The following is a 22,879-nucleotide window of genomic DNA, read 5'->3' as shown; positions in this document are numbered from 1 at the left end:
TCTTCCCTCTTTTTCTCTGACTTGAAATTTAGTGTTTCTATGTCATTTTTACAAATGCCCCTGTACCCCCATACACACTTTTTTCGTAATTATTTACTTTCGGTTGTCCTCAAACCCTTTAGTATGGACACTCACAGGCTAGGGTAGCCCCGATGGCAGAACCCTTGCCTAGCGTGTCTGAGGCATGGTCTTCAGTACTGCTGAAAGAGGAGGCTTGTAAGTCCTGTTCACTTGCTGTCTTCAGTGTCTGAGTATCCATTTTTAGAAGGCCCTGATCCCTCTGATAAAGTGTAGTAGTTACATTTCTGTTGCTGTCACAGAATCACGATCAAGGCAGTTTATAAAAGAAAACGTTTATTTCGACTTACGATTTTAGAGGATTAGCGTCTATGATAGGTCTCACGCTTTCACTGTTAAGCTGGAGACAGAAAGCACAGTGAAAATGGCTCAAGTTTTTGGAAACTTCAAAGCACATCCGGGTTACACACCTCACTGAACAAGGTCACACCTCCTACTCCTTTCCAACCAGTTCCACTAACTAGAGACCAGGTATTCAAATGTGAGCCTCTGGGGGCCATTCTCATTCAAATCAGCACACTAGCTCAATTGTTACAGTACACAGAGTCAGTATTTTTTGTGCTATATTTTCTCCTTTTTTTTTTTTTTCGGGGCTGGGGACCGAACCCAGGACCTTGCGCCTCCTAGGCAAGCGCTCTACCATGTGCTATATTTTCTATGTATATTATATTTCACTTGCATCCCAGTAATTTAATGAAAATTTATTCTATTCTATTTATTGATTTAGTCTATTTATAAATAGACTAGGTTTAATAATCTGTAATTACTTTAAATCTCATTACCATAAATTTATTTTTCATATTGTGTAGCTTAATAGTGTCCACCTCAATTTTTATTGTTTCATATTTACAGTGAAAAATAAAACCACACCTGTCCCACTAAGGAGAGATGGGATTGTGTTTCTTCCTGGATCCTACTTCAAAAATAAAGACCTATAGCTTAAACTATACCAAACTTAGCGTTTGATGAAGTGTTATGTATGTATTAATACTCTCTCCCTGTGTTTGGATGCAAGGACACCGGGTTTCGACTGGACGCACTGGACGCCATCCTGCAACAGGAAGTCCTGCTCCAAGAGGATGTGGAGCTGATTGAGCTGCTTGATCCCAGCATCCTGTCTGCAGGGCACCCGCAACAGGAAAATGGACACCTTCCAACACTCTGCTCCCTGGCAACCCCTAACATTTGGTACCGTCCAGAAAACATCTCTCTTTTGACTGCTTACAAATACACTGCTTGCAATCATCAGAAGAAGTCGACTATAATATTCTCAATTGTTAAGGTCTTATAACTATTCCATGTTTATGTTTAAAGTTACAACAAATACAGTGATACACCAGACGTTTAAAACATTAATTTATTAAAATAAAACAGCGCCAGAAAATAGCTATCATGTATTTATCTAGCTCAGTAAAATTAATTCTGTATTTTGCAATTCAACAATTAGGGATAAATTCCTCCAAGTATCAGTACAGCAATGCAGTGCACATATCCGCCCCAGCCAGATGATGTCATACCTGTGCTACTGAGATACTGAAGGTTGAGAGAAGGAGAAAAAGCACCAAGTACTGATCTATTAGCTGAGAAGAGATCAGAACTGATAACTAGTGATTTGAAGTAAGAGCTTACTTGGGAAGCTGAGGCAGGAGAATTATAGGGTCCCAGGAGTTAGGGGCCAGCCAAGGCAATACAGCAAAGACCTTGTCTCAGAATTAAAAAACACAGTCAAGTAAAAGTCCTGAAACCTTTCAACTACCGGAAAATACCTGGGTCTAATGTAAAAATCCTAGATCATAATCTTAAAATAGTCTTTTCAAAAAGAAATGACAAATACTAAACGATTTTATGTATGTCCATACATGTGTGGGAATTGTCAAGGGTACGACATTACTGCTCACACACTTCAGGTTCCATACACAGCTGCATGAACTGTCCTGTGTTCTGAATTTCTTTCCTGTCACATTGTCCTGGATAGCAAGTATGTTTCCGAGCCAGCAGTCACTGAAATAGCATCATGAGGAAATAAACATTTTTTTTCTGTAAAAATAGAAAAAATGTACCTGGCAGAGTGGTGTACACATAGAGTCCCACGAGTCTGGTTGTAGCCAGGCTACTAAGATGCTTGCTTGAGCCCAAGCATTCAAGACCATTGTGGACAGCACAGTGAAGACCTTGTCTTTAAAAGACCCACAAAAATAGATCTCTATATGAATATTATAAATACTTTATAATAAATTAATTTAAAGGTCTGCACAGAATGAACTGTTGATGTTAAGCACTTAGGGGCTAGAGAGAAAAAGCTCATTTCCTAATGTTTGCAACGCAAGTTCAAACCCAAAACTCACCACACTTCTTTTCTAAAGGCTTGGTATGGTAGCATATGCTTGTAATACCAGTGCTGGGGTGTTATAAAAACAGGAGCTCTCAGGGTCTCAGTGGACAGCCCAGCCTAACCTATTTGGAAAAATTAAAAACAAAATACAAAATGAGCTGTTTATGATGGTGCATGCCTGTAATCCAAGCACTCAGGAGTCAGAGGCAGATAAATCTCTCTGTGTTTGAGGCAAAGTTGGTCTACAGAGCAAGTACCAGCTAGGCTACACAGAGAGACCCTGTCTCAGAAAAGCACACAAGAGTGACAGCAATAAATCCAAGGTGTGTAGCACCTGAAGAATGGCACTTAAATTTGACCTCTGGCCTCCCATGCACACACACACATATGTGCACATGCGGATTTTAAATATTAGCCACAATAGTGTTTAAAGGTGATTGCCTGAGCAATTATGAGATTTTGTAAATGTTTTTAGAGTTTGCTGTTGATTTCATTACTGTTCTATTACTGAGGAGACTCCATGACCAGGGCAACTTATAACAGTATCTACTTGGGACCTTGCTTACAGTTTTAAAGGGTTGATTCATGATGATCATGGCCAGAAGCAAACAGGACAGGCATGGGGCTGGAGCAGTAGCTGGGAGCTTTACATCCTGACCCATGGGCAGCAGACAGTGAGAAAAGAGAAACTTCAGAGCCTACCTCCAGTGACATTCTTCCTCCAACAAGGCCACACCCACGTCAATAAAGCCAGGCTTCCTAATAATTCTTCTCAATAATTCCACTCCCTAGTGACTAACTATTCAAACGCATGGACCTATGTGGGCCATTCTTATGCAAAGCATCACACTGTTGATGATATAAAAGTAAACTATGCTATTTTAATTTCTGGTTTTACCAGGATTGTAAATTGTCTTAATTTAAAAGTAATGGGTTCTGAAAGAAGTTAGGGCTAACATTTATTAAGAAGCATTCTCTAAAGTCAGACTGAGAGTTAGTTCTGTGAGTAACGTGCTTGCCACACAAGCAGTAGTGCCTGAATACGGAGTCCTGGCACCCACATACAAGTCTAAAAACCAGGTGTGCTGGCACGCGTGTGCCCTCGCAGTGTGCAGGAGGAGCCAAGCAGGCCCTGAGACGGTGATGGCCACACACCGTAGTCAAGATGGTGAGCTTTAGGTTCCATGAAAAGACTGCTTAAAAAGTAAAGTGGAGAGTGAGGGGGAACATAGGCACATGCAACACACAGCGTTGTCATGTAATGTGACTTTGAGGATGACACTAACTCCCAGGAATAGCTGATGCTGTTTTCACATGTCCTTAGATACAGTACCCTGTGTTCTTGTCTTATGTGTATGCATTTCACCAGGCTTCACTCCTTTTTTTTTTTCAAAGATTTATTTATTTATTACATGTAAGTACATTGTAACTGTCTTCAGACACACCAGAAGAGGGCATCAGATCTCATTACAGATGGTTGTGAGCCACCATGTGGTTGCTGGGATTTGAACTCAGGACCTCTGGAAGAGCAGTCAGTGCTCTTAACCACTGAGCCATCTCTCCAGCCCCAGGCTTCACTCCTTAAAGGAAGTATTTTTAACCCCATCCTCCAAAATAAAAGTTTTCCCCATACTTTATTTCCATTAATGGATTGCAGGGGTGCAAGCAGCACTTGCCTGTTTATGATCTGTGGCAAGAATGTGTTTTCAAGTTAGCAGTGATTATTAAATTAGATGACTACTCAGTCACCAACTACGTTCTATTATTGCTCTTCTGGCTTTGGTCTTTTTGAGACAAGGTTTTATTCTGTAGCCTACATGTATCCAGCCTCCCAAGTGCTTGGATTGTAGGCACGCACCATCATGCCTTCAAGTCCGGCCTAGAATGGCTTCTGTGCAGAATGGGTTTTTGTGCAAATGGCTTTAGGTAAAACAAACTCAAAATGTCTCTGAGATACTGTTCTTATTTTCAAGTTTATAAAATTGTGTTCTTTAATCTATAATTTACATATTAGATACCATACTTCCTAAAACAGTTGTAGAGGACAATTCTTTCCAATGTCTTTTACCTAAATTCACCAGCTGAGATTTTAATGCCTAGGCAATATCATCTGTTGCCCTATTGCACATCACATTTCCAGACTGTCGCTTCACAAAGCTAGCCTTGCTCTAATCAGCTGGATTCTAATACTCTTCTGCTAATTGACGTAATTGACGTTGTTCCCCGTCTGACGACTCCTTTGCTTGCTGTCTGTGTTCACAGGGATGTCTCCATGCTGTTTGCCTTCATTAGTCTGCTCATCATGCTTCCCACGTGGTGGATTGTGTCTTCCTGGCTGGTATGGGGAATAATTCTATTTCTTTACTTGATCATACGAGTCTTGAAATTCTGGAGGACAGCCAAACTGCAAATGACTCTGAAAAAATACAGGGTCCGTTTGGAAGACATGGCAGCCAATAGCCGAGCCTTCACCAACCTTGTGAGAAAGTCGCTCCGTCTCATCCAAGAAACCGAAGTCATTTCCAGGGGATTTACTCTGTGAGTTAATTTCTCACCTTATGTTTTAGAGGATACTGTTCTGCTGTTTCCTGTAAGGAGAATGTCATCTGTTTTTATTTTTGTGTTACAGTTATGGCAGAAGTCCACATAGTTCATTAGGGAAGAGATAGAGTCGTTAGATACTAGATGGGTGTGTCGTAGGGTTCTCCTTATCTACTTGGATCCACGTTTTGTGAAAACTGTTTTGCGAACCATAGTTGCTGTGGCCTACTGTTGTGTGACTGAGATAGTGACAGTGTCTAACACTAAACTTGATATGCCGTGGATATCCACGTTTGCTGCCTTTCTTCCCTGTCAGAACACCTCATTGCCTCACTGAGATTGTAGATGTTCCTGACAGGAACTCACTTTAAATGTCAGCATACATTCATGACACTCCCTGACTGACCACTAGCAGCTGCTGTAGCGCTAGAACTTTGAGAATCACACTAACAGTGATGCTGCACATTCCCATGGGAAACTAAATACTCACCATTGTAGCTGTCGATGTTTACACTGCAGGCTACACACTGCATACTTACTGAAGGAGAATTGCAGGACTAGGGCGAAGGCTCAGCAGGTAAGAGCACTGTGCAGCATGAGGACTTGAGTTTGAATCCCCAGCACCTGTCTAGAAAGCCAGGCGTGGCGATGTGATGGAGCTGTAACCCCAGTGCCGTAGAGGAGTGGGGACAGGAGTATTGCTGAGACTGGCCACGGGCCTCGCTCTAGGTTCCATGACAGAACCTGTCTCAAGAGAATAATGTCATGAAAGTGCAGGGCAAGTGGCCTCCTGCGTACACTGGCATCTGTACCCATGTAAATATACACATGTGTGCATACCACATACCACACACAGAGGACGGGGGCTTACACTCATGAGAGACAAGCTATGTCCCATATGCTATGCTAGTCGTTTTACATACAATTCAGTTATTCGATTGTTCACATCCATCACCTCCGACTGTAGAAGGCCATAGTACACTAGGCTACCTACTGAACATTCGCAGATGGTAGTTAGACCGTATAGTATATCTCATAATTTATGTACTTTTAAAAATATTTTAATTAGCACATATCAGTTATATACTGTTTTGATTGGACATCCCTCTGCATGTACATATTTCAGTCATGTTGACCCTCGTCACCTCTCTTGTCCCCTTCTCGATATGTTTTTCCGTTGCCATTTATACTTGGAAAAACAAGTATGCAGTGAACTTTCCTGCTTTTAATGAGTGCGGTGGGAATGCAGTGAAGACCGAGAGGCGGGGAGGTACCACCTGTAGGCATTGCCGCACTCACTCTGCTCTGCCCTGGATTAGTGCTTCCTCTTGCCAGGAAAGCTGTCTGGAAATCAGAGTGGAGAAGTGGAGGACTGTGGAGCAGTCATCCTGCTCTTGTGCTCCTTAGAACAATCGTGGGAGGACAGAGGTGTGTCTTAGTTAGGCTTGTGTTGCTGGGAAGAGTCCCCATGACCAAGGCAACTCTCATAAAGGAAATGTTTCACTGGGGCTGGCTCACAGTTCAGAGGTTCAGTCCATTATCATCATGGCAGGAAACATGGCAGCACAGGGGCAGACATGGTGCTGGAGAAGGAGCTGAGAGTTCTGTATATTAACCCTTGGGCAGCTAGAGTGAATGCCACACACTTTGAGCTTCTGAGACCTAAAAGACCACCCAGTAACCCACCTCCTCCAACAAGGCCACGCCCCCTCCAGCAAGGCCACACCTCCTGATAGTGCCACTCCCTATGGGCCTGTGGCAGTCATTTTTATTCAAATCGTCACAATGACATTGAAGAATTTTACGTTATCCGTTGCTGGGTGCAGAGCAAAACAATCCTGGGTTTATTGGTTTTATTTTCCCATTAGGTTAGATCCAATTCTTACTAGTAGATGGCAAATTTTAAGTTGTTTGTCAAATTTCAAAAATGAAAAGGTCACACTTAAATTAAGTAATATCTCCTTTTCATTGCTGACTTACACAGCACCTTATTGAGAGGCCTGAGTGATGAGTGAGTGCTTAACCGTGTATACAAGATGCTGTGACTCTTGTCAGTTTTCTGACTTTTACCCATACCCATGGACTTAATATGGAAAGGTAAAGTAGACCGTTAAGCACCATTCACCCCTGGTTATGCTCTGGTACCGTACGGTGGCCGGTGGGTAAATAGAAGGTTTGGAAGACATCACTGCATTGTGTCCATCAAACTGGACAGTGGACAGAAAGTCACAAGGGGTGATTAACCCTGCCTCCCAGTGTCTTAGAAATATCTCGGTCTGTAAAATTGATTGAGCAGAGCACAAACCCTACTGCTCCACACTGAAATCAGGAGTGGTCGGCTTCTGCCTCCCTGAGTCCTTTCTAGCCAATAATTTTACCTTTCTTTTTTGTGTGTGTTCCCTTACTTAAAATTAAGCCTGTACATCTTTGTCCATATCTTTTAGTTTGGTTTTACATTGTAAAAATTCTACTTCAGTGTCTGCTTTGTAGACGTGTGATTTTATGAAGAAGACTCACAAAAGTTGACAGTCTTGTCTTGCTATTGGAGGAGGTTATTGGTTAGAATAACTGGCAGCATTTAACCCTGCTTATGCTCAGTCATAAAGCAGCATATCCCAGCACGTGCCATTGTTGCAAATGCTTTCCACTGGTCTAAGGAGAGCCTGTGTGTGTAAGCGTGAGTGCAGCTGACCCTGCACACAGTAACCCATACTTTGCCTTTCTATTGCATCCCCTGTTGGCCACTGGTCCTGCCACCTCTCTGCGTCCCTCCTTCACTGTGAGTAGGTAAGTGCCAGTGGCAGCAGGTGGGTAATGAACTTTGCCCTATGCCTATGAATGTACAGAACGCATTCATATGCAGTCGTTAATTGCTCTGTACATGCGACCAAACAAGTGGTTGGTGAACACGGTGTAAACGCATAGTAAGCATGGAGAGTGTTGATAATGAGCCCCTCATGCACCCTGTTGATTCCGGTTTTGAAGCCTGTAAAGCCTATAGTGTGTGTTTTAGCAGGCAGAGTGTCTTTGTGTAGAAATCTATACATTTTAGTTAAACCTTCCTCATTTCTATTCTATCTCAAATGAGATTTTCTCTATATTAGACTAAATATTCCTGAGATGTCATACTTTTCAGTTGTTGCTCTTTGTTTCATGTGTGTGTTCTAGTGGCTTTGTATGTATCAAGAGGAAGGAGGGACACTTGATGTCAGATACTTATAATAATTTTAAGAAGGAAATTGTTTCTAAGTGTGATAGAATTGTGGATTAGGAAACACAAACTTAGGACACCTGTACAGTGGTATCACATTTTACTTTTCAAGTTTGCTTGACAGGGTCAGTGCTGCTTGCTCATTTAATAAGGCTGCACAGCATCCCAGCCAGCATCTCATCGGCCTTCGGAAAGCCGTCTACAGGACCGTACGAGCCAACTTTCAAGCCGCAAGGCTAGCTACCCTGTACATGCTGAAAAAATATCCTTTTGTCTCCGTGTGAGGCTAACATGTTTCCAAAGCCCTGAATAGTGACGTTATGCTTGCATCCGAGAGTGAACTTTACATTGAGATTGCCTCGTCCAAATCTAGGTTCTCTCCTCACCTCTGGTTTAGAACTGGAAGTGCATTACAGGGGAGTGAGGAGGATAGACAGGAAGGGGTTCTGCCTGTGGGTGGGTTATTACAACAGGGGAAGATTCTCAACACTTTTCTCATCACTCGTCTAAAGAAAGAGGTCAAAGAGCTTGGCCTTGTTATATGGGACCCTTGAAGAAAATGAGCAAATGTGGCAAGTGTGTGTCCTGACATGGCAATGACCTGGCAACACAAAGTCCTTCCCTTTCAAAACAGGCTAGTGCTGGATTGCCTCAGTTCAAATCTTGGCTATACCACGTTCTTACTGCATAGGTGACTAACTAGCTTAGGCTAATTTCCTCCTCTCTGCCTTACTCTCTTCATCTTTAAAATAGCAGTAATTCCATGATTCGTGAATTAAGATCCATAAGTATGTTAAACTGTGGGTAGATAGAAGATTTGCTGGGTATTGATCAATGTAATGTTCTGTGTTTACATGTGCCATATGTTCGAGCACTGTGTGCTTCATACAAACCTTCCTGGCTGTATTTTTTAGCTCTACTTTATGAAACCCAAAAAGAGAAGTTAAGTGAATTATAATTCAAACCATATTATATGTGTGTGTATACACACACACACACACACACACACACTGTGCGATCTCTCTTTGGAAGTGAAGAGAAAACAGTTTAACTCTCATGAAGAACTTGGCTGTCTACTTTCTCTACTGCTTAAAATGTCTACCACCTACGTGTCAAACACTCTTCCAGGTGTTACAGAGACAGAGCACAAACATGAACTACCACTTCTGAGGACTTTTGAATGTGATCAATAAATAAGCCAGCATTCACCATGCAATATAAATGCTCAGGAAGTCTTCCAACATAGTAGGACAGCGCACCTGACGTAATGGGATTAAAGAAGGCTTTCACATGAATGGGGCCTCCACGAATGAATAGGAATTGACCCTGGGAATACGAGTCTGTATTACAGATAGCAAGAAGCAAAAAGACATGGAAAGGCCAGACACACTGGCACAAACCTTTGATGCCAGCAGACGCAGGTAGATAGTTCGAAGTCAGCCTGGTACACAGACCGAGACAGCCCAGAAGCCCACTATGGAAAACAAACAAAGAGAATGGGAAGAACAGATTTGATAGTGGCTTGGGAACTCCATCCTAGTAGCTAGTCATCCAGTGCGTTTTTCTTGAACACAGAACACCAGTCAAGCTTTTTCAGTACTGCTGACCTAGCAGTGAACTTACTTCACTGGATGATAAAAAATGGACAGTTAAGATTTCTGGGTATGGCAGGTGGTGGTGGCTTATGCCTTTAATCCTAGGGTGACAGAGGCAGGCGGATGACTGAGTTTGAGGCCAGCCTGACCTACAGAGTGAATTCCATGACAGTTGGGTACACAGAGAAATCCTATCTCAGGAAAAAAAAAAAGAGGGAGAAAAATAAGTTTTGCTTTATATACTTAAAAAGGGTTAGAAGTAATGCAGACATTGAGGATTTTGATACGGATTCTCTAGACTTTGACCATATCTAAAAGAACAGAGCACCTAAGACATGTCTGTGCACAGAGCTCCTGGTAGATTAACTCATGCACGAACTCTCTTGCCACACTGAGGGATTCCCACTGAAAAAGACCAAACTGTTAAAAGCTAGAAGAGGTTGCACGGAAAAAAAGATATCCTAGAAGGAATTGGAAACACACACAGTATGACACAGGAATAAATTCAGCATAAATGCAAATAAAAGGGTTTTTTAAGATATAATACTATCAAAAGCAATTAAAGAAGGGAAATAATCTGATTGATACCGATTTAGTGCCTGAGGAACATAATGAAGACGGTCAGTGAAGCAAGCTCGAGGCGCTAACTCCAGTCTAGGAAGTGCTGGACTGGGGGATGGGAGAGGCAAAGAGAAGTACTTGTACACAGAGGGGCCCTGAGCCCTACACAGTAAAGGACATTCTACAGCAGCTTTACAAGGAAGCTTCCCGAAACAACAGTGTTTTAGCCGCCGAAGAGTTGCTTTTCTGGCTATGTGTTTTTATTACTTTCAGACTAGCAAGAAGTTTATGCTGTACACTGAAGGGGGCAGCAGGCTAGGCAGTAACTAACGTGCTACCTGCCTGCTTTTAACTGTTTAAATAAGACGTTTTATTCAAAGTACCCCATAAGATGCCTGAATGTTATATCCATATCTTAAACCTTACTATTCGTTTCTTTAAAATAACTGAGACAAATCTTCAGTCTGTGTTCAAAATAAAATTAGTAAATATAATGTTTGTGTATTTGGGTCTATCTTACATGTGCTAACGAAGAGGTGTTGGTTGCCTTAACCTAATTTAACCTACCCCCTGAACTCTGAGAGTGACAATGTCACCAACTACATCTGTGTGGTACCTTTTAAGGAGCTGGGGCTCGGACTCAGTGAAGACCAGATATCAGAAGAGGAAGCCCGGAACCTGACGGATGGCTTCAGCCTGCCAGCCTTGAAGGTAACCAGCCCACTTAGAAGGAGGGACACGAGTACACACTGTGCCATTGCTCAGTGACACATGTGGTGCTCCTGTTACCCTTCCGTGCTGTCAAGCGCCATGTGCTTTAGGTGTCATGACACAGGCTAAGAGCCGAGAGATCATACAACTCAGTGAAGAGATCTTTGTATTTTGGTGCCAATGCTCTTCATTTAAAACACCATAGCGTCTGTTTAGAAATAGGTGGATTACTTGATAGGAAGCCCTAGTGAGTTCGTTTCAACAAACCTGGGCAAAGCACTTAATATATATCTCTTCCTTTGTGTGTATATAATATGCATATCTTCCTCTATATGCATAAATATGTATATCTTCCTTTGTAAAGTCCCCAGGATATTTTCTTCATGCCTTAGAAAATAATTTTTCCACTAGACACAGTCACAAGAAGAATATAATGGACAATTAAAAGTTAAGACTTCAGGCTGGGGATTTAGCTCAGTGGTAGAGCGCTTACCTAGGAAGCGCAAGGCCCTGGGTTCGGTCCCCAGCTCCGGAAAAAAAAAAAAGAACCAAAAAAAAAAAAAAAAAAAAAGTTAAGACTTCAAATACTATATACTTTAAATGCAATAAAGTAAACTAGAATAACTTTATAGACTGTATGGAGAGTATGGAGGTAATAAAGCCTATAAGGGTGGGAGTTGGGCTCGATGACATAGTGTGTGCCCTGATATGCATGAGGCCCTTGGCTGCATCCCCAGCACTGCAGATGCACTCAAGCAAATAAAAAGAACAAGCAGAAGCCAGGCAAGGTACATGAACTGGCCATTCTCGGAGCAGAAGTACAAAACAGCCAGTGCAATAGACTTTTTAATTGTACTCTTGAAAGAAATTCAATAGGGATACCAAGTGTTTGACAAAGGAAGTTGATTATTGTCAATTCATTATCAATGATATTATCATCAATGATAACTTCATTATCAATGAAGATTCAAGAACTCAAATTCAGGTGGTGACAGCAAACACCTGACAAGTGAATTCGAGCCTTCACCAAGGTGGATAGCTGTAGCCCAGAAATTCCACTCTACGTGACTGATGAGGATGAACCCCATACATCAAAAGTGTGCTGAAAGCAATGGCAGTTAGCCTTGGAGCATCAGTAATGACTTACACTGAAAACACTTCGTGAAGTACCTTCTTGATGGTCATGTGAGGGGTGTTTGGTTGGTTGGTTTGGTTTTGGTTTTTTGAAAGTATATCTCTGCTATATACCCCTGGCTGTCCTGAAAATCTGTAGAACGGGTTGACCTCAAACTTAGAGATCTGCTTGCTTCTCCCTCCTAAGTGTAGGGAATAAGTAAACATATATGCCACCACTCCCTGGCTGTGGCCATAGAAACATTAAAGAGAACAAATAATGGGGGGAAACAGAAGACAAGTTATAAAAGCCATGCAGCCCCCCGTCATCCCAGCACTCAGGAGGCTGGTGCACGAGAGCAGTTGAAGGCAGCTTGGATTGCACTCATAGCCGTGGGCTCCATGGAGATAATAGGTTCTCTTTGGAGCTGCCCTTGATAACCATGCAGATGAGTTCAGATATTGGCAGCACTTGCCAAGATACATTTTATAGTGAGATGTGTATCTTTTTTTTTCTATTTTACATGGCAGATTTTTTGGTTTATGTATTTACATTTCAAATGTTGCCCCCTTTCCGGTCCACCCTCCAAGAGTTCTTCACCCCACCCTCCTTTGCCTCTGAGAGGGTATCCCTCCTACCCCCTACCCACCCACCCCCACTTATTCACCCCCCACCTCACCCCCTCCCTCACAGCCCCCTTCCCTGGGGCATCAACTCTCTACAGGCACATCCTCTCCCACCGAGACCAGACTAGTCAGCCCTGCTGCGTATGTGCCATGGATGGTCTGTGGTGGTGGCTCAGTCTCCGGGAGCTCCTAGGGGTCCATGTTAGTTGATAACTATTGTTCTTCCTATGGGGTTGCCATCCCATTCCGCTCCTTCAGTCCTTCTAACTCTTCCATCGGCGTCCCTGACATCACTCCAGTGGTTGGCTGGAAGAATCTGCATCTGTCTCAGTCAGCTGCTGGTAGGGCCACTCACAGGACAGCCGTGCCAGGCTCCTGTCTGCAAGCATCAGAAATAGTGTCAGGATTTGGTGCCCACCCATGGGATGGATCTCAAGTTGGTCCAGTCACTGGATAACCTTTCCTTCCATCTCTGTTCCATTTTTGTCCCTGCATTTCTTTTAGACAAAAACAATTCTGGGTCCAAAATTTTGAGGGTAGACCCCATCCCTCTACTGAGGGCTCTGTGGAGGTGGTCTCTACAGATTCTGTCTCCCCACTGTTTAGCATTTTGCCCAATGTCATCCCCACTGAGTCCTGGGAGCCTCTCACATCCCAGGTCTCTTGGACTTTCTAGAGATTGGCCCCACCTCCACCCCTACCCCTACAGCTGCAGCTTCTGTTCATTCTCCTGGCCTGGGCTTCCCTCCTGTCTCTCCCCCTTCCCATACCTGACCCTGCCCCCATTTTCCTCTCCCCATCTCCTCTCCTACTCAGATCCCTCCCTCCCTCTGCCTCCCTTCTTACAGTCCATGAGTTGTATCCTAGGTATTCTGCACTTTTTGGCTAACACCCACTTATCAGTGAGTACATACTGTGCACGTCCTTTTGGGTCTGGGTTACCTCAATCAGGATGATATTTTCTAATTCAATCCATTTGCCTGCAAAACTCATGATGTCCTCGTTTTTAATGCTGAGAGCTTTTCAGAGGTGGGAGCTGTGAGAGAATGAAGGAATGGCCGCATGAGTCAGAGTAGGTCTGCATGCTAAACCTTTGTACAGCGTCTGCTTCCTCTGCAGCAGTCAGGTGCGTGGTTACAGAGGAGCCAGGACTGCGCTTTAGGGCAGGGAAAGAGTAGCAGAACTGCTAACAGTGCTCACAGGGTGTGGAGGCTTTAAGCCATTTCTGTTATTTCCAGGGTAATCCTCATGATCACACTTTTACTCTATAAAGCAATGTCTTCTTGAAAGAATAACTTGAGAGATTTTTTTTTTTTTTTTTGGTTCTTTTTTTCGGAGCTGGGGACCGAACCCAGGGCCTTGCGCTAACTTGAGAGATTTTTAATTCAGCAGAAGTGATTTTATATTTTAACCTGGACTCTGATTTGACCTTAAATATAAACTATTCTTTAGACCCATCACATCTTTTTCTTTAAAGGTAGTAAAAACACAACTGCTTTTTAAAATGTTAGAGTAAATGAGAAGACTCTCAAAATGTCTAAAGCAGAGCTGGTCACTTAATGGGTCCCTACAGTCACTGCCTCTTGTTTGTTATAGAGATACGTATTTAAGTTCACACGCTATGTGCTTCCCTGTCTTTTAAATTTTATTTTATGTATATGAATGCCTTGAATGCATGTGCATCTGTGCACCATATACATATCTGAAAGTCAAAAGACGGTGTTGGACCCCCAGACCCTGACTTAACTTCAATTCCCAGCACCACATATAAGCCCCCACGTGGAGCTGGGAATCAAAGCCAGGTCCTTTGTGAGCATGTGTTATAACCACTGAGCCATCACTCCACCCTTTTCTTTGCTCCTCGTTGCTAGTTTTTAAGAAGGATTCAGAAAATCGATTTTAATGTTTTTACATCTCTTTAAGTTATTTTTGTTCAGTCATTAAGATAACTACTGAGTTTCCTATTTAGGTTTTGATGTCGTTTTTCATTTGTTTTCTGGTTTGTTTGTTTGTTTTTTTAATTAAAATATAATCACATTATTTTCTCCTTTTCCTTTCCCCCTTCCCAACATCTCCCATGTATCCCATCTCCATCGCCATCTCCAAATCATGGCTTCTTTTTCTTTAGTTGTTACTGTAATGTGCACCTTTTCTTTAGTTGTTAATTATAGTGTGTGAGTGTGTGAGTGAGTGTGTGTGTGTGTGTGTGTGTGTGTGTGTGTGTGTGTGTGTGTAAATGCCTAAATATATTAATATAACCTACCCATCCACCTGGTGTGTGCATGTGCATGTGTCTCTGTGTATGAATGCCTAAATATGTAAATACATCCTGCTCAGTCCATGTAGTAATTCCTGTGTGTATATGACATCAGGGCTGACCATATAGTACTGGATAAACAACTAAGGACCCATCCCTGGGGCAGACTACTACCACCGCTCTCAGCATTTCTTAGTTCCCTGTAGTTCTTTGTCTAGGAGTGGGGCCCCACGAGCTTTCCCCCCCCTCCCAAGCCTTCTGCTGTTCTACTTCTTCAGGTCTTGTTTAAGCAGCTGTATTGCTTAGGCACCGTGGGTGAGTTTCCCTTTCCTTTCTAGGAGACATGATCTCATAGCAGCTTCTCAAGGACTCTGCTCTTCCAAGCTTTCTGCCCCTCCTCAGTGCTTCTCCTTACATTCTAGATGTATCACCTGGGGCTTGGCACCCCGTGATCCGTTGTCCTTGTACTTCGTATTCTTTGTAGTGTTCTGTAAGGGTCTGCTGTTGCAAAGAGAGGCAATGAGACGTGAGCGCTGTACTTACCTATGGGTATTTTGGTAGATACTTACAAGGACGTTAGCAATCATGCTGGTTTAGTAAAGTGACAATGTTAGGTTCTCTCTAAGATCCTCACTAGCACCCTGTACTTGGCTAGGTTCCCAGCACCAGGCATACTGTCCCTCCTCCTGATCGGGCCTTCAGTTCCACTAGAGAGTTGTTGGTCACCACCAAGATGTACGTGCCACTGCTGCCATGCTAGTTGTCCTTGTGGGTCACAGGAATTACAGCCGAAGGACTGGGTTGTCTTGCTCCTTTGGAAACTCGCATGGCACCTTTCCATACTAAGAAGCTAGTCTTCAGGGAGCAGGCTTTCAGGTCAGATCGGCTTTGATCCTCTGGGTCCTGTGTCCAAAGTGCATGGCATCTTCAGCCACTGGGCAGTAATGACGTGCCACATCAGTGGCCTTTATTGTTTGGGAGGTTCTTGGATTCCCTTGGCCAGCAACTCAAAATGTGGCTTCTCATGCCTCCTATTGGGAGTTTTGTTAGGTTGTCTATGGCTCTTGGGGCAGGGAGTTACTATTAGCCCAAGGAGATAACTTCCTTTTAAGTATATAGGTATACACATAGACTTAAATCTCAAAAATAAATAATCCCTAGTATAGTGAATTCTCTCTTTAGAGGAGTGAAAGACTTTTTCCTCTTGCGTTGTTGTTGCAGTATTTGGTTTGTTTGATTGTTTTTGGGGGGTTTTTTGGGTTTTTTGTTTTGTTTTGTTTTTTGTTTTTTGAGGCAGGATCTCACTATGTCTGGCTAGTTTTGAACTGATGATCTCAAGTAATCCTCTTATCTGCTCAGTAACTGGGATTATAAGTATATGGCACTGTGCCTGGATTCTTTAAGTGATTAACTAGTTTTTGTTGTTGTTGTTGTTAATTAAACACTGTATTTTCTGATTTAAGAAATGAATCCAGATGCCATGAAGTATTTAAAAATTAAAATAATGTGTTACTCACCCGTAAGCTTTGGATATTCCCTTAGCCAAAGCAGCTTATCCAGAAGAACAAGCGGAAGAAGAATATATATACCTTATCCAAAGAACAAACAGGAGAAAAAAATGTATTTCTGAGCTTTGGTGTGTAGCAGAAATTCAATAAGTCTGTATTTTTAAAGCATCACTTGGATGCCAACCAGCTCCTTTTTAATGTTTGTGCCAAACCTCCTGATTCACTGCCTCAGTGCACTTGCAGGCTCCTCCTCCTCAGTGCACCGAGGCGGTCCTCTTGTGCCTGTGCTGTTCTCTCCTCACCATCACTTTTCCTCCCGAGGAGTGCTGGGCTCCAGGGTACATGGACTTGGACGATTTTCCTAACCCTGACCTGTACTCTCCCATTCTTGAAATCAACAGCTGGAAGGAGCCTGTTAAACCAAAAGTTTTATTTTTTATTTTATTCTTGTGCTCAGTAACTCCCTGTTTCTCTCACTAAAATCCAGAATTGCACAATACACCATGCTCCTTTCTGCTTAACCTGGGTCCAACCACATTGACCTTGCTGTTCTTAGATATGCTACGTATGTTACTGCCACAGGACTCTGGACATAAAACTCATGTGTCATAGAATGCCTTAATGGACCATGCTTCTTTCTAGATTACACTCTCAGAGACCTTCCTGGCCTTACCCTCTATTGCTTTCTTTCCTTCCCTTCATCAGTATATGTGCATCTCCTCTCTCTCTCTCTCTCTCTCTCTCTCTCTCTCTCTCTCTCTCTCTCTCTCTGCCTGTCTGTGTAGAGTCACATGAAATCATTTGCATAATTTGAAATTCATTTAAAAAAAATCTCAAGAATATCTATTTTCAAGGTTGTGAATAATTGGAATCTAAATTGTCTGAAATAGATTGATCTGTTTGCTGTGTTTTACTTGTTAGTGCTAAAGTGCTTCGTTATGTGTTTGCTTTGGGGCTATTGTCCCATAGGTTAGGACTGTGTCTGCAGAGGTCCTTAGCTCTCTTGCTTTCTGTTATATCTCTCAAGCATAAATTCACAGAGACTGGAGAGATAATACAGTAGTTAGGAGCATATAATGTTCTTCTGAGGACCCGAGTTCAGTCTCATTACCCATGTTAAACAGCTCACAACCACCTGTAACTCCAACTCCATGAGATCCGACAGCCTCTTCCGGCCGCTATAGCAAACACATGTACACACGTAATCATTCTTTAAAAAAAAAAAAATAGGTTTGCAGTTTTCATGCCAGTCATGCTAATTCTTAGGACAAAGTAGTAGTCTCACTCTGAACCCCAGTTTATTTTTTTCTTTTCTTTTCCTTGAGATAGGATCTCAAGGCTGTAGCCTTCACCAGCCTTAGAATTTGAAGGGATCTGTTTGCTTCTGCCTCCTGAGTGCTGGGATTAAAGGTGTGCACCACCACAGCTGGCTTGAACCCCAAAGTCTTTTTTTGAATCTGTGTATGTGGATGTTTCGCCTGCATGTATGTCTGCACCACATGTGTGCAGTGCCTCCGTTACCTGCTAAGCTATCTCATCAGCCTCAAAATACATTTTAAGGAAAATTCATTCCTAATAAATTTGTGAGACAGGAAGTCTCTATGCATAACCTGGGCTGTCCTGAGACTCACTGTGTAGACCAGGCTGGCCTCTAACTCAGCAAATCTGCCTGCCTCTGCCTCCTGAGTCTGGCATTGTAGGCATCTGCCACTATACCTGGCTTCATCTTATTATTTTAAGTTATATGTGTCTGTGTACACCACATGAAGTCAGAGGTATCAGTTTCCCCTGGAGCTGGAGTTACAAGCAGTTGTAAACTGTCACACGGGTGGTGGGAACTGAGCCATCTCTCCAGCCCTCCACCCATTCTTAGGTCATTTCTATCTAGGATAGGACTGTGCTAAATTCCATATAGGTAGTGGCTTCTGTACTAGAGCCCTAACAACTCACAGGTTATGACTGTGTAATTCAGTATAGAGTCCTTTAGGATAATGTGGGAAAATTTAAAGTCAGATGGTAAGTTTGTAGTTTGTTTTGCATATTGACATTTTTATTAATCGGTATGTTTTCGGTCTCCCCACCCGTCCCCCATCTCTCTCATAGGTTTTGTTCCAACTCTGGGTGGCACAGAGTTCAGAGTTCTTCAGACGCCTAGCTCTGCTACTTTCCACAGCAAATTCGCCTTCTGGGCCCTTACTGACTGCTGCACTCTTGCCTCATCGTATTCTCTCTGATGTGACTCAAGGTCTACCTCATGCTCACACTGCCTGCTTGGACGAGCTAAAGCGCAGCTATGAGTTCTTTCGGTACTTTGAAACTCAGCACCAGTCAGTCCCTCAGCGCTTACCCAAAACCCAGCCGAAGTGGAGAGAGCTGAACAACGTCCACACGGCAGTGCGCAGCTTACAGCTCCATCTGAAAGCGCTGCTGAATGAGTAAGTCGAGAAGCTGTGTAAGGAGTCAGCGCAACAGTAAGCAGCCGTCCTTCTCAGTCCCTTTGGGCTGGTCCTTGTGTCCCCCAGAAGCGGAGCGTTAAGGACGCTGTGGGCATGAGCTGTCAGGGAGACAATGATTTTAAACACTGAGAATCCTTTGTAGCTTTTCCTTTTCTGGTTTCAGCTCTCTCTTTGAGAGGTAAAATCGAGAGGTGTTTATTATGGGTTCTACTGATGTGAACAGACACCATAACCAAGGCAACCCTTATAAAGGACAGCATTATCGGGGCTGGCTTACAGGTTCAGAGGTTCAGTCCATTTTCATCAAGGCTGGAGCATGGTAGCATCCAGGCAGGGCTGGTGCTGGAGGAGCTGAGAGTTCCAAAGGCAAACAGAAGAAGACTGACTTCCGGGCAGCTACAATGAGGGTCTTAAAGCCCACGCCCACGGAGACACACCTACTCCAACAAAGTTATACCTCGTAATAGTGCCACTCCCTGGGCCAAGCATATGCAAACCACCAAAAGAGGATTATGAAACATGAGCATCTTTTTAACCTTAACATCAGATGTTAGGACTGGGGCCCACAGTCTTAGGGAGGTACCTGTCAGTACTCTATAGCATTCTGAGAGCCACTTCTATAGCTGAACAGCAGTACGCGCTCCTTTCTAAATACACCACAGCACGTTTGGAAATAGTTCTGTAGCTCAGAATAAACTTTTTGGCCTCAGTAAAGGGTAGTGTCTGCATTTTATATCTGTTTATCCTCAGTTTATAATACTGACATTCAGCTGTGGTTTCCAAATGGCTTATACCCTGCTTTGGTATACTTTTATCAGTTGTAAATATTTTTCTCATCTATTTCTAAATGGAAATTTTCACTTTTAAAAATGGAATAAACCAAGTGTAGTGGGGGATTCTTTTAATCCCAGCACTTGGGAGGCAGCGGCAGGTGGCTCTCTGAATTCCAACGTAGTATATAGAGTTTCAAGATGGCCGAGCTACACAGAAAGACAGAGAGAGGAGAGAGAGAGAGAGAAGAAGAAGAAGGAGGAGGAGGAGGAGGAGGAGGAGGGGGAGGAGGAGGAAGAGGAGGAAGAAGAGGAAGAGGAGGAAGAGGAGGAAGAGGAGGAAGGAGGGGAGGGGTGGGGGAGGGGGAAAGGAAAGGAAGAGTTGAACCAAAATAGTCATTCCTACTGAATGAGCATCTTTTTAACCCTCAACATCAGATGTTAAAACTGGAACCTACAGTCTGAGGGTTCTCGGACTCAATTTTTTTCAATAAATTTCAAGAATATTCATAGAGTAGGACTGGAACAAGTGGGTGGTTAAGTTCTTGTGCTGGTAATCCGGAAGGTCATTGCGATTTACTTAACTGATAAGATCGAAGGTGATAAACTTACCTGGCCCAGAGTATCAGTCAAGATGTGGAGGGAGAGTTGCATAATCAGATGGAAGATAAATGAACCAAAAGGCCAAGACCACGCAGTAAACGCACAGGCGAGCCTAGCTGGGATGAAGGAGGGCGAGACTTAAAGACAGAAGTGGAAGCTCAGAAACGGGAGAAGATCTGAGGTCGATCTGAGACTTGTGAAAGGTAGAATGGGAAAGGAGGGAAGCTGAGGGGAGGGCAGCCAGCGGCCTGTCTGCACTGTTCTAAGATGACAGGTGAATACCAACCCAGTTCATGGCAAGCAACACGGACGATAAGGCCATTTCCACGAGTGGGGAGCAAAGGCTGGGTTATCTGAGCGTTACAGAGCAACAGCTGACACGATGGATAATATGTGTATATATTCATATACATGTGTATGTGCATTTCATGTGTGTGTGCAGTTATGTGCAGGGACCAGTAGAGGCCAGAGAGGGTGCTGGGTACTTTAAGGCTGCAGTTACAAATGGTTATGGACTGCCCAAAATGGGTTCTGGGACAGCTATTACCACTATGTCTCCAGAGCTGTCTTAATTGTATAGGCTTAATTTCTTAAATACTCCTCTTAAATGATAAAATTTCCATTTTATCTGTTAAAAAGTCTACTTCTCATTTCCTGTGTTCAGAGTAATAATTCTTGAAGATGAACTTGAGAAGCTCGTTTGTACTAAAGAAACCCAAGAGCTGCTGTCAGAGGCTTATCCAGTCCTAGAGCAGAGATTAAAGCTAATCGAGCCACATGTTCAGGCCAGCAACAGCTGCTGGGAAGAAGCCATCTCCCAAGTGGACAGACTGCTCCGGAGGAATACAGATCAAAAAGGTACCTATGGGTCATTTTCAGGGATACAGATCAAGAAGGTACCTATGGGTCATTTTCAGGGATACAGATCAAGAAGGTACCTATGGGTCATTTTCAGGGATACAGATCAAGAAGGTACCTATGGGTCATTTTCAGGGATACAGATCAAGAAGGTACCTATGGGTCATTTTCAGGGATACAGATCAAGAAGGTACCTATGGGTCATTTTCAGGGATACAGATCAAGAAGGTACCTATGGGTCATTTTCAGGAATACAGATCAAGAAGGTACCTATGGGTCATTTTCAGGGATACAGATCAAGAAGGTACCTATGGGTCATTTTCAGGGTCATTTTCAGGGTACGCTTGTCAGTCGCACTCACTCCATCTTGCTGGGTCCCTGTTTGTGGCCTGCCTCCAAATAGACGAAGCAGGTTTCATAAAAGTTAATAAAAAGAAGAGGTGGATGTATGCACACACTGATAAACTCCAAGTTTTGACTCTAACATAGAACACATAATAATTTGAATGTATATTCCATCTCCTTTTATGAAAACTGGAGTGGAGGGAGAAATCTTGGCATTATTTTCTACTATCAGAACTTCCGGAAACTCTTAGAATGTTGAGTAATAAAAGAACCAGTTTAAGCCGGTTTGTTGTTGCTCAGCTTTAAACTCAGCCCTAGGGAAGCAGAGGCGAGAATCGTTGTGTGTTTGAAGCTAGACCAGTCTGTGTACTTAGCTCCAGGACAGCCTACATAGAGAGACCTTGTCTCAAAGGCCAAAGAGAAGGATTTAGCTGGGTGTGGTAGTTCATGCCTCTAATTCTAGCACCTGAAGGCTGAGACAGGAAGATTGCCTTGTGGAAGTCAGCCTGGCCTACCTAACAAAACTGCCAAAAAACAAATCAACAACAAACAAACAGCTGGATAACCAAGAGGCAGTATAGGTCAGAGGAACATATCTCAGCCCCTCACTCCCAGGAAAGTGATGGTCTTGAGCGAGGTCCTGAGCTGCCCTTAAGGTATAGTACTTACTTCTGAAAACGTAATGCAGAAGTGACATTGTCAATGACTCTGAATTCTTTATAAGCATCGCAGTCTAATTGTCTTGACCAGATCATTTTTTATCAAGTGCTACAATACAATGCCAAAATTTCTCCCCTAGCCCGCTTCTTTAAAACTTGGATTTCACTCTTGGTTCTACAACACTAATTTTACTTGGAACATTTAATATATTAATTTTTTAAATTGTGCAACAAGCCAACACCGTGTTTTTCCCATGGGCCTTTATTATAAGGTTAATTAGACTTTTATATTGAATTTGTATTGTTGCCAACAATAGTTCGGATCACCATATTACTGCTTTGTTTATAGTGAACATTTTAATAGTTTGTTTCAGTGTCTTCAATAAATAAATACTAAATGGTAAAAATAGTAGCTTTTTTCAAAGAAAATATTGGCATGATAATGAGTATGCTTCTTTTTTCTCCCAGATGTGTGTAGTGGATGTGTTTTTCCTTAAGGATAAATCTCTTAAGGAATTTTAATATCTGTAAATTTTTTTAAAGTTTCAGCATGAGATCTAGAACTTCCAAGTACAAGAAGAAACATTGAAAAGTATTTTGGGTGCTAAAAGGTGCAGCCCTGGGTCGTTCAGTGATAGAATATGTGCTGACCAT

General features: G+C 42.8%; 1 protein-coding gene and 1 long non-coding RNA gene across 9 annotated transcripts in view; one reads left to right on the top strand and one right to left on the bottom strand.

The window, feature by feature from the left end:
- The window catches only part of Vezt (vezatin, adherens junctions transmembrane protein), an 85,222-nt gene that overhangs the window by 31,532 nt on the left and 30,811 nt on the right, over nt 1-22,879 (top strand). For 3 of the 8 annotated variants that reach the window (XR_005486572.2, NM_001006984.1, XM_039078696.2), the window contains exons 4-9: nt 1,094-1,266; nt 4,673-4,948; nt 8,275-8,424; nt 10,882-11,029; nt 18,638-18,969; nt 21,028-21,221. Coding sequence is in view for 7 of the 8 variants with exons in the window: in NM_001006984.1 (NP_001006985.1) it covers nt 1,094-1,266; nt 4,673-4,948; nt 8,275-8,424; nt 10,882-11,029; nt 18,638-18,969; nt 21,028-21,221 (1,273 nt within the window). In the remaining variant the exon portion in view is untranslated. The remainder of the gene's footprint in view (nt 1-1,093; nt 1,267-4,672; nt 4,949-8,274; nt 8,425-10,881; nt 11,030-18,637; nt 18,970-21,027; nt 21,222-22,879) is intronic. The other 5 variants (XM_039078694.2, XM_017594734.3, XM_063263203.1 and 2 more) reach the window with 3 other exon arrangements.
- On the bottom strand, nt 12,818-22,235 carry LOC120093556 (uncharacterized). Its single transcript, XR_005486855.2, has 4 exons — nt 21,583-22,235; nt 20,373-20,475; nt 13,712-19,088; nt 12,818-13,148 (listed from the first exon to the last, which is right to left on the bottom strand). It is a non-coding gene; the product is annotated as an uncharacterized LOC120093556 (long non-coding RNA).

This window comes from Rattus norvegicus, chromosome 7, assembly GCF_036323735.1.
Source record: "Rattus norvegicus strain BN/NHsdMcwi chromosome 7, GRCr8, whole genome shotgun sequence".
Lineage (NCBI taxonomy): Eukaryota > Metazoa > Chordata > Mammalia > Rodentia > Muridae > Rattus > Rattus norvegicus.
This window is presented reverse-complemented; position numbering and strand designations above follow the sequence as displayed.